This window comes from Amia ocellicauda, chromosome 1 (assembly GCF_036373705.1).
Source record: "Amia ocellicauda isolate fAmiCal2 chromosome 1, fAmiCal2.hap1, whole genome shotgun sequence".
Classification (NCBI taxonomy): Eukaryota; Metazoa; Chordata; class Actinopteri; order Amiiformes; family Amiidae; genus Amia; species Amia ocellicauda.
In genome coordinates this window covers 7251753-7264008 of record NC_089850.1, presented here as the reverse complement: position 1 = coordinate 7264008, position 12256 = coordinate 7251753, and the positions used below count along the sequence as shown (strand labels likewise).

The following is a 12256-nucleotide window of genomic DNA, read 5'->3' as shown; positions in this document are numbered from 1 at the left end:
GTGGATTTGTTACAATATAAACGACATTGTTAACATATAAATAAATTCTGTTAACATAGAAACATTCTCTCCTAGGTTGTTTTTCATTTTGTGCTTTTGTTCAGTTTGGTTATCTACAGAAGAAAATGTTTTCACTTCCGTTTGGAAAAAGCATGATATTGTAACAACATTCATCATCCTGCAATATATATCGACAACAATGTCAAATCAACAATCCAGCTCCACCAAGACACTGACAAGATCAAAATCTGCAAAAGATTCTAGGATGAACCATCTCTCAAACTCTTCACAGCAGTTCTACGTAAATATATTCATGGCTTATTGTTTTAGCAAATTATGATTATACTGATGACATGATCATATTAGCAAAAACACCTGAACACTACCAATAATACTAATAATACTGAATGATTGGCTGGATTAATGGGTCAATTGGGATTTTAATTTTATTCCATTAACGATTTGAAATTATTCTCTTGGCATACTTTAATGCCTGTTTCTGTTTGCACACATTTCAGGTATTTATTTTAATACACATGTTTAGGGCAACTTAAACAATGTCCAAGTCCATGAGGGTAATACTGTACCAGATCTTGTCTAAAGCTAATTGGACTTTTGATTTGGATTTCTTTTCTCCTCAGTCATGGTGGATCTCTAATTTAATGTATATCTCACCAATTGTACACCAATTGTTACATACCTTATTCAAGGATAACTGGAAGTAAGGTAATTATGCTGCCACCATCTTTATTTGACTGGTAAGGCCTGGCTTAAGAGATCCCCAGAGACTCTGAACTTCAACAGGGTGAAAAAGCCTGAACACCAAAACCTGTCATTCTAAAATAAGGTACAGCACAGCAATTAGACCTGGTGTAATTGCCTGGGATGTGTGGGTGTCTGTTGCTCTGCTACCCTGTTCAGGGCTGTGTATATATACACTCACCTAAAGGATTATTAGGAACACCATACTAATACTGTGTTTGACCCCCTTTCGCCTTCAGAACTGCCTTAATTCTACGTGGCATTGATTCAACAAGGTGCTGAAAGCATTCTTTAGAAATGTTGGCCCATATTGATAGGATAGCATCTTGCAGTTGATGGAGATTTGTGGGATGCACATCCAGGGCACGAAGCTCCCGTTCCACCACATCCCAAAGATGCTCTATTGGGTTGAGATCTGGTGACTGTGGGGGCCACTGTTTAGTACAGTGAACTCATTGTCATGTTCAAGAAACCAATTTGAAATGATTCGACCTTTGTGACATGGTGCATTATCCTGCTGGAAGTAGCCATCAGAGGATGGGTACATGGTGGTCATAAAGGGATGAACATGGTCAGAAACAATGCTCAGGTAGGCCGTGGCATTTAAACGATGCCCAATTGGCACTAAGGGGCCTAAAGTGTGCCAAGAAAACATCCCCCACACCATTACACCACCACCACCAGCCTGCACAGTGGTAACAAGGCATGATGGATCCATGTTCTCATTCTGTTTACGCCAAATTCTGACTCTACCATCTGAATGTCTCAAGAGAAATCGAGACTCATCAGACCAGGCAACATTTTTCCAGTCTTCAACTGTCCAATTTTGGTGAGCTTGTGCAAATTGTAGCCTCTTTTTCCTATTTGTAGTGGAGATGAGTGGTACCCGGTGGGGTCTTCTGCTGTTGTAGCCCATCCGCCTCAAGGTTGTACATGTTGTGGCTTCACAAATGCTTTGCTGCATACCTCGGTTGTAACGAGTGGTTATTTCAGTCAAAGTTGCTCTTCTATCAGCTTGAATCAGTCGGCCCATTCTCCTCTGACCTCTAGCATCAACAAGGCATTTTCGCTCACAGGACTGCCGCATACTGGATGTTTTTCCCTTTTCACACCATTCTTTGTAAACCCTAGAAATGGTTGTGCGTGAAAATCCCAGTAACTGAGCAGATTGTGAAATACTCAGACCGGCCCGTCTGGCACCAACAACCATGCCACGCTCAAAATTGCTTTAATCACCTTTCTTTCCCATTCAGACATTCAGTTTGGAGTTCAGGAGATTGTCTTGACCAGGACCACACCCCTAAATGCATTGAAGCAACTGCCATGTGATTGGTTGGTTAGATAATTGCATTAATGAGAAACTGAACAGGTGTTCCTAATAATCCTTTAGGTGAGTGTATTTTCCAGTAGAGCAGAGAATGCTGTCTTGCTCCTGGCATGATTGATGGAAATACAGGGGTCTCTTGGCCTGCTCCCACTTAATATTTTTTAATGTTTATATTTTCCAGTAGAGTGAACAATTGTGTCTAGCTCCTTGTGTTTTGACGGGGATGTTGCCCTTCCCTCATTCCATATTACACACACACATACACACACACACACACACACACACACATACACACATACACATATATATAAATATTATTATTTTTCCCTGAATGGACACTGTAGAGTGATGCGCAGGTGCCTGTTGCCACTGCCCCTGTCTCTATGTTGATCCTCTACCACTTAGCAGGTTGTGGTCTTAGGGCAGGATTCCTTACCAGTCCACTACTGATCTCCCGGCGGTTTGATGACGGTTTGAGTATACAGTAAACCCTATATGTTGCAAATATATACAGTTATGTTCATAAATATTTGGACAGTGACACAATTGTCATCATTTTGGCTCTTGTGTTGATTTGGACAAACTAACATAATCATGAACTAAATTGTGAGTTTCAATACTTGGTTGCAAATCCTTTGCAGTCAATGACTGCCTGAAGTCTGGAACCCATAGACATCACCAGATGCTGGGTTTCTTCCCTGGTGATGCTCTGCCAGGCCTGCATTACAGCTGTCTTTAGTTCCTGCTTGTTCTTGGGGCGTTTTGCCTTCAGTTTTCCCTTCAGCAAGTGAAATGCTGCTCAATTGGATTCAGGTCAGGTGATTGACTTGGCCATTGCAGAACATTCCACTTCTTCACTTTAAATAAGTCTTGGGTTGCTTTCGCAATATGCTTCAGGTCATTGTCCATCTGCACTGTGAAGCGCTGTCCAATGAGTTTTGAAGCATTTGGCTGAATCTGAGCAGATAATATAGCCCTAAACACTTCAGAAGTCATCCTGCTGCTTTTGTCAGCAGTCACATCATCAATAAATACAAGGGAACCAGTTCCCTTGGCAGCCATACATGCCCATGCCATAACATACTTCACAGATGAGGTGGTCTGCTTCAGATCATGAGCAGTTCCTTCCCTTCGCCATACTCTTCTCTTCCCATCATTCTGGTACAAGTTGATCTTTGTCTCATCTGGTTTTTAAAATGTTTTTTGGCGAACTCTAATCTGGTCTGCCTGTTTTGGGGGCATACCAATGGTTTATATCTTGTGGTAAACCCTCTGTATTTACTCTGGTGAAGTCTTCTCTTGATTGTGGACTTTGATACAGATACACCTACCTCCTGGAAGGTGTTCTTGATCTGTCCAACTGTCCAATATTGACAGCTTTCTTAAACAGACCGTTTATACATTTTCCCTGTTAACATGTATTCTTTTTCAGATAACTGAGGTTGCATTCGCTAACCAATCATTTTCAACCACCTGTTTCCTACACAGTATTTCACAACTCTCCCTTTCTGCTTGCTTCAAGCTTGGTATTGCTGAATGGGGGACTCTTGTACCAAGCAACCAGTAATGCATGTCTCTTTGCCGCTCAGTTTAACGAAATTGGCTTAAATGGATCATGTTATGAAGTAGTGCCTTACAGTGCATCCGGAAAGTATTCACAGCGCTTCACTTTTTCCACATTTTGTTATGTTACAGCCTTATTCCAAAATGGATTAAATTAATTATTTTCCTCAAAATTCTACAAACAGTACTCCATAATGACAACGTGAAACAAGTTTGTTTGAAATCTTTGCAAATTTATTAAAAATAAAAAACCAAAAAAGCACAAGTACATAAGTATTCACACCCTTTGCCATGAAACTCAAAATTGAGCTCAGGTGCATCCTGTTTTCACTGATCATCCTTGAGATGTACTGTGAATACTTTCCGGATGCACTGTATTAATGGACTTTTCCAAAGCAGCTATGAACATTTCAATTCAAGAAACATAAACCAGTAGAAGCAAGTATACAACTTTAGTTTAGAATGAATGTAACCAAGAACACTACAGCTCGCGATGCCATCTAAGGGTACTTTAGTGAATGTGTAAGAGTAGTTGGTGTATGTTCTCTGTGATTAAGCAATTACGTTTTCACACATGGACCGTTGCTGTACTTTTTTGCCCCTCATAACAGACTGTCTTTCAATTCCATTAAAAACATTGTATAGTCATTGTATATCATTGTATTGTGATGGAACCAATTTTTGTCTTGCTTTTCTTTTTCTTTTTCAATGTATTTCTGATGTTTTATATTTGCTTTCCTATTTGGTTCTGGTTGATTCTATTTATTTTATAAATTGCAGATTTCTGTTAATCCCTTTGTGTGTGTGGATTATCAAAGTTGAATTTGACATGTAATCAGTGTTTATGTCAGTATCAATCACTTCCATATACAGTAACATTTGTAGTTGGTACCTACCTACAGATACATGGCCTCCTTATTTATTTTTGTTTCTGCTTTTTTCTGCTATTTGCTGTTCTGGCCACCCATTTGCATCAAGCTTCTAGAACAGCCTTTAATAATGTTGATAGCCAGGATGTAAATGGGGGACGCTAATCAGTGCAACACAAAGCTTTGGAACCATTTTCACAATTTTATTGCAAAATATTCCCTAAAGTCAATTCCTTTCTTTAATATTTGAAATCACATCATGATTTATGAAAGAAAGAGAAGATCATAATCCTTTTTTAAACATTGTGTTTAAGAAACATTTCAAAATATATATTGAAAAGATGATAAGTAGGATAGTACTGGAAGCCTTATATCAAGAGTAATATTATCCAATTTAATGATAAACATGACAAACATTGAACATTGGTAATTGAAAGCAGGATAGGAAATGTAGCAAATGGTTATAATAAGCATGCTGTACACTTTTAACACAAAATTAAAAAATAAGTTGTGCAGAAAAAATAAAGATTTATTTGATAAAGGAAAACTTATAATTATGAGTTTACAGAGAATATGTTCAACTATACTGTTGCTTCCCTCATATTTTAACATAAATGTATGTGGAAGTACAAATTCTCAGGATACACCAAAATGTTTTGTACCTGCATTATACTACTGTAATTCTGTATTCTCATTATGGACGCTGTAAAAGAAAGTAAGTACCAAGGGTAAGGCATGATTATGGTAATACATGGTTTTCAGATTGATAACTGAATCTATTTTGTTTCCTTCTTAATAATTTCAGTGCTCTCATACAGATTTACTGTACAGATGATTGATTATACTGTTGATGTACAATATTAAATTATAATCTGTCTAGCATGCTAGTGTCTATGCATTAGCATTATATAACATAGAATAACCTTGCCTATTTACACAGTTTGCATGGATTAATTGATCCAGAATAGAATGTAAATCCAATTTCAGACGTAATATTCATATTGATCGAATTAGTTGTACATAGTATATGCAAAACTAATTTGATAATTAGGAATATTATGTATAAAATTAGGAATATTAGGAATATGACTTGTTCCATTTCTGGATTAGTGTATATTTCTAAAATTATTCTGCAAGTTCTGAAGCTTCTGTAATTGTACAGTGATAATCACAATTATAGTTATAATAGGAATGGTAACACAATTAAATGTGTGAAGTATTTTAGAATTAAACAGGCATTTTTCAATCATAATCCCCTCCGATTCAACCTCCATATGGTTTGTACTCCCAAAGCTTTGAATCAGTTAACTGTCTTTCTTTTTTAAGATTATTCCAGTTGCTATAGTAACTTCAGTTGAAATTTAGCACAAACATTATCATTATCATGATCATTATTATTATTATTATTATTATTATTATTATTATTATTAGTGATAATTTGTGGCCAGGAATTGTTCAGTTTGCTAATGTTCCATTATTATGGTTTACTGCAATAATGACCCACCTGAACAATCACATTCACAACAGTCTTTTCATTTAGATTCTGGGCTTCACATGATTGTCATGTCAGCTGCGTCACTTTCAATCTCCTTGAAACCCTGGTTGTCCCTTCCTTTCATTTCAATTGAAAGGTGTGCATCATCATTGTAACAACAGCTTGCACAGTGTGGAGTGGTCACCTGCTTGGTCTTGCTGAAGTTGAAGAAGTTCACCCTGTACATGCCTTTCTTGGATCGAGAGATGATTGGGAGGAAGGTGTAGCCCCACTGGATCTCCCTTGGGATGAAGGAAGTCCGTACTTGGCAGCTAGAGCTGGTGGATTCATCCGTACTATCCAAGAAGACCACCAGCTCAAAGTCCTGCTTGTGGAGCGTGTCCACAGACATCTCGAAGAAGGGACTGTTCTTGTCAATGATGTGGCACAAAGTCAGAGGACAAATGAAGAATAGATTGTCCTTACTAGTATCTACTATGAAGTCAATGTTTGCTTGCTCCAAGATAATGGTTTGTCCATCAGGTGTTACAGAGGTCCTAATGACCTTGCCATAAAACTGGCTCCCTATGAGAAGAGTCTTCCTCAGGTTGGCCACCCGGAGGAGAAGACATAGCTTGTTTCCCTGATTGGTAATGACTGCAGTCTTACTGAAGGAGACAGTCTTGGCTCTTTTCTTGGGCATGGAGATCTTGGTCACAATGACTCCACACAGAAATGCCTTTAGGAAAGACCCCACTATGGTCTGGGTAGGAAGCAGAGTGACTGCTGTCCAGCAAAGATCTGATGGACATCTGTAAGTATATCCAATATTCATCTGAGTTGCAATAGAGAAGAGGAAAGCTGCGGCGAGTCCATTAATATTGAACACACAAGGGGTGTGATTCGCAGGGGGATTTTGCCATAACAGGTCCCCATTGTTCTTTGCAATGGAGTACCAGAGCAGAGCGAAGATGAACCAACAAGCCAAGAAGGAGCCAGAAAAGATCAAGAGAACGTAGTGCCAACGGATCTCCACAAAGGTGGTCCAAAAGTCCTTTAAGAAGGCCAGGTTTTTGTGGTACCTTATGTTGCCAAACTCTATGTTGCACTGCCCATCTTTGGACACCAGTCTGGTCCTCTTGATCTGACTTTCTTCCAGGTATGCACGTATGTGTTTCTCTAAGTTCTGGATCATCCTCAGGTTGGGTCCTGATCTAAGAAATTAAAAAACAGAAATGGACAAGATTTGCTGAAATAATACTGAAACATGTTTTGATTTTTCTTACAGCTTCTTTTACTGGTCTGTCAAAGGGGAAGGAAAGGTGTGCTGGCCTGGCATACAGTGCTCCAAAGTCACATACAGTTCCTGGAACATTGTGTTTATGTAAATGTTAGAATCATTAAACTCCTTTTAATAACATTATATCTAACACATATCTAACTACAGCTAAATATTAGATTAGGAATTTTGCATTCTGATTAATCTAAAACGGCAATTAACCCATTTTTGGTTTGTTTGTGAATCCTGGGTTTTATATTGAAGTATTTGCATTGTTTATAATTTAGAAATTGCTGTGTTGAATTTCTTATCTACACTGGTGTTGTATGGCTTATTAGGTATATTTTGTGATTCTTATTTACATTGGTGTGTTTATTGTACGGGTTATCTTGATATTCTTATGAAGGTTACTTGCTGCTGGATTATAATTGGTGCTATGTATGAGGAATGCTTTGACTATGGAATAATTTAATGGATATTGACATTATGGATTGCTTTTTGATACTGTGATTGAATTCTGTTGCATAAATTGCACATCGTGTATCCAACTTATCTATTAAAGAGGCCTTGTTATAGATTACCTCTGGTATTTCTCTATCTCCCTTTCTCTGTCACTATCTCTAGCTTCCAGGGTTATTTAATCTAACCATCCCCGTAAAACAAAGGTGGTGGCAGCTACACGCTTCTGTGTCAAATCCAGTTAGAACACAACCTTATTAGGACAGGTTTCCATTACATTAATTACAATGTAGTTATTTTAGATGGTAATCGGAATGAGGAAGTGTTTTTAAAGTCATGATTGTGCATTTTTAATTATCTGAATAAGATGGAAATATACTGGTATAGCAACAATAAAAATTGTTTAATGAGGGAACATTCTATTTATTAAGGGATTGACGTATGTATTGTCAAATAAAGTTCCTAGGTTTTAATGCTTATTTTGCCTCATCTCCCGTGTGCGTGGCTAAGTTTGGCCATATTCTAGTAATTATTGCACCCCCTCATTATTAGGCCCTATTGTGGTATGCTGGGTTTCCGGGTGGTGGCCGCAGTATGCTACTGCTGCTGATCCAGTGCGAGTTTATCTGGTAATTGAGTAAGAACATAGTTTACAAACAAGAGGAGGCTTCAACCCATCATGCTCGTTTGGGTAAGACCAGGGGCCGGTTGCATAAACACAGACTAAGTCTTTGTCTTAGTATGATAAGTCCTACTAACGATAGACACTCCGTTAAGTCCGTTGCATGAAACAGTCTTTCCTTAGACTGGTCTTACTTAGTCAATTACGCATTGCATTCTGGGAATTGTAAGACCCCATACCAAAAAAAAAAAACATGGCGGACGTTTCTCAAAAACAGCGATGGCTGTTAACTAATAATCTATGCTAGTTATTGAAATATAATGCAGATACATTTATAATTTGGTGGCCATTTTTTGAAACTTTCACTAACGCATTCAAACACAAGGTGTGGGATAAAATGAAGAAAAAGTGAACATCGTCAAACCGGTGTGTGCGCTGTGAGATCTGTAATTAAAAGACGGGAGCAACGATTAAATAATATGCTAATTTTAAGAGGAAACATCCGCGAAAGCAACGCAGTTTATTATTATTATTATTATTATTATTATTATTATTATTATTATTATTATTATTATTATTATTCCTTTGCCATGCACCCTTACCCATGGCGAATTAGGATAGCAATAGCAAAACAAAATCTAATCTTTCATAATACAAATTTAAAGTTTCGAAATTACAGAAGTGCAGGTGAAATATACAGTTGGTGTCGGGAGGGGTCTCGATGTTTGTGGGGACTGCAGTGGGCGGGACAGGGTCTGTGTGAGCCGACCTGTCAGTAGACTCGGGCAGCACTTTCAATGGAAAGATAGACTTCAGTTCCAAGTCTTAGTCTTAATTTTTATGCAACTGACTAACTTGCATAGACCAGTCTAATGGTTTAGACCACTCTGATATAGTTTTATGCAACCGTCCCCAGAACACACTCCTACGGGGACAGTGCAGGATATTCCAGCACACTAATGATTAATAAAGTGCTCATTTTACTTTATTTAAAAATGTGTTATGTTAATGTAGGTAAGGTAGCTGGTAAATGTCAAAGTTAAAAATAAATTAAGGTAATTCAAAAACTATTTATATTGCACTTATCAAGCTCAAAGCACAAAGTGCTGCACAATCAATAAAAACAAGTTAAAACGATATACAATTAAATAAAGATAAAGAACAATGCAATGCGGAAAGTGCATTAAAAATGTAAAATAATAAAGCTCATGAAAATAGTCGAGGAGAACAGATGTATAAAGGTGCCAGTCCATGCAATGCTTTGTATGTGATCAGTAAAATTTTAAAATAAATTCTAAAACTTACCGGCAACCAGTGTAGAGAGGCTAATACTGGGGTATGAGGATGTGAGTAAGTTTTGGTCCTAGTCAGTAATCTAGCACAACCCAGAGATCCCCACCCAGTGTCTAAGTCTATCAATTAGGTTGGAATGATCGGTTTGTATCATATGCTGCACTGAAATCAAGGAACACCAGAAGAGAAGCAATCTCCAGCATCAGCACTCCTCAGGAGGTCATTTGTGACCCTAATAAGGGCAGTTTCTGTATTATATTGTCGAAAACCTGACTGAATTTTTTCACACAAAAAAGAAATAATAATTCTACTACTGACATTTTAATACCACTTTTTCTAACTATAGGTCTATAGTTGTTAAAGACATAGGAATCCAGGGCAGGTTTCTTTAGTAAAGGCTGAACATTACCTGTCTTAAAGTAATCAGGGACACATCCCATGCAAAGAGAGCTATTCAAGTCAGGGTCAATGGACTGAATTCTAGGAGTCTAATGGGTATAATCTCTAGGCGACTGGAGGAGGGTTTCATATAATGCACAGTGTCTAAGAGCTCCTGCATAGAAATTGTCATAAAGGAATTTAGTAGATTTAGACTATGGTGGGGTAAATCAACATAAGGTACAGAAAGAGAGATCTTAGATCTAATGCTGTCAGTCTTATTCACAAAAAAGTTAAACACCTCTCACAGTTGTCTGAGGATGTCGCAGAGACACTGCTGGATGAAGGTTCAGAAAGCAATTGTGTTAAATAATGCTCTAGAATTGTGCTGATTAGCAGCAATTAAGTCAGAAAAATACTTGACTCTCACATATTTGTTTGATCCAAGGGGATTTATTTAAGGCTGACTTGGACCTGGCTTCAAGAGGAGCTATGGCATCTAAAATATCTTGGCATAAACTAGTGCAGTTAAATATTTCATTAGTGTTAAATATCTGTGCCAAGTCTACAGTAGAGCTGAAAATGGAGGAAAATGTTTAAGCATTTAATAATGCGAGAACAAATTAGGAATAGCTGTGGACATAACAAAATAAAATACTTTGATGTTCAGAAACCAAAAATGTTCTTCGTCACAAGATTATTGAGGGTCAGGCCAGGGTAAACACCAGGTCCCAAGTGTTGCCGTGATTGTGAGTTGGGCCAGACACATGCTGTACCAGATTGAAAGACTTGGCAATGGCAATTACAGCCATGAGTCTATGTGGATAAGTCACTTTGCACATCTGGACACAGCAATTTTTGCCCATTCTTCTTTGCACAATTGCTCAAGCTCCATCAAGTTGGATGGGGATTGGATTTGTACAATAGTCTCCAATAGCGTAACCATTAAAATGTTTCATGTAAAAGTTTTGAATTAAAAAAAACGTTTAGTTTAACTCAATATATTGTGTCTGTGTGTGTCACTAGCAAGTGAAGTGTGGCACCACCAGACCAGGCAACGCTTTTTTCACTTTCAAAATAACGTTCTTGCATGGTGGCTGGGAGGTGCATACAAATGCAACATATTGATTGTATTTACCTTTGAAACTTTTTTTTTTTTTTACACGGTAGGATGCCTCCTCCGGACCCCCTACTTGGGACTCTTAAGGCCCCCACTGTCACCAATTCCTCGCAACACCTGATGAGAATACCCCAAAATGCGGAAATGTTGTTTTGAGCTTTATAGGATGATTACATTAAATTGCATTGCTTTTATCAGTCATTCGGTATGAACTTTGACCATCTGAACAGTAAACAAATCGATGGTTTATTTAATTATGTATTTATTTATTTATTTCGATTTAATTCTATTCTTTTCAGCACCTTTACTGGGACAGCACCTTCTTCGATCCACTTTAAGATCATTCTGCAACTGCAGTTTCAGCAGGTGGTTTGGAGAATGCACAGGAGGATCGGTAAATTGGGAGAATGATCCTGAAACCTCAAGTACGATCATCGGGTAATACAACCGTGATCTTTTGTGATTCCATTAATTTTTTTAAAGAAAATAACATATTCTAAGTTAAATATTTAAAACATTTGAAAAATCCATAAACACACTACCGTTAGCAAATGAGAATAATGACAATGAAGGCTGATAAGAATATATTGCCACCTGCCACATATTGACTTTTCCATACTTTACACTCCCTGAGTTAAATAAAAATACTCTTCCATTTCCTTTAAAATACAAATAATAATAATAATAATAATAATAATAATAATAATAATAATAATAATAATAATAATAATACAAATATAACTTACCCACAATTAAATATTGTCAGCAGCGCTGTTTCAATTCAATGTGCGTGCCTCTGCTTCAGTCTCCTCACCCCAGGGCTGAGGTTGTTTGCAGTAACAGCAAAGTTCTAATAACTGAAGCAAACTGGATTCCAAAACAATATATATTCTTAACAAGTGACGTGTCGGGTTCCAGAGGCGTCTGCTATGAATGATACATACATAACAATAATATTATTACCCTACAAACCCTACCCACCCATTTTTTCTCCTCTCTTTTTACCTTTGTTCAGGGATATCAAATTCAGACCCAAAGTCATCATGACTACAACAATACATATCTGATGCACATATCCTCTGTGAAAAAGAACTCTGATATTTCAATATC

At 37.5% G+C, this 12256-nt stretch overlaps 1 protein-coding gene across 2 annotated transcripts; it reads right to left on the bottom strand.

The window, feature by feature from the left end:
• Nucleotides 1–5029: 5029 nt before the first annotated feature.
• Nucleotides 5030–12005, bottom strand: LOC136756055 (ATP-sensitive inward rectifier potassium channel 1). 2 transcript variants are annotated; one of them, XM_066712296.1, is made up of 2 exons: nucleotides 11893–12005; nucleotides 5030–7209 (listed from the first exon to the last, which is right to left on the bottom strand). In XM_066712296.1, exon 2 carries the CDS (start codon nucleotides 7188–7190, stop codon nucleotides 6072–6074), a length of 1119 nt encoding a protein of 372 aa, XP_066568393.1. In that variant the 5' UTR covers nucleotides 7191–7209; nucleotides 11893–12005; the 3' UTR covers nucleotides 5030–6071. The 2 variants fall into 2 exon arrangements, with proteins under 2 accessions (XP_066568393.1, XP_066568402.1); XM_066712305.1 differs by having other exon boundaries at nucleotides 11897–11997.
• Nucleotides 12006–12256: the final 251 nt, after the last annotated feature.

Excerpts from the sequence above, each read along its gene's own strand:
- LOC136756055 (XM_066712296.1), bottom strand. The coding sequence starts at position 7,190 with ATGATCCAGAACTTAGAGAAACACATACGTGCATACCTGGAAGAAAGT.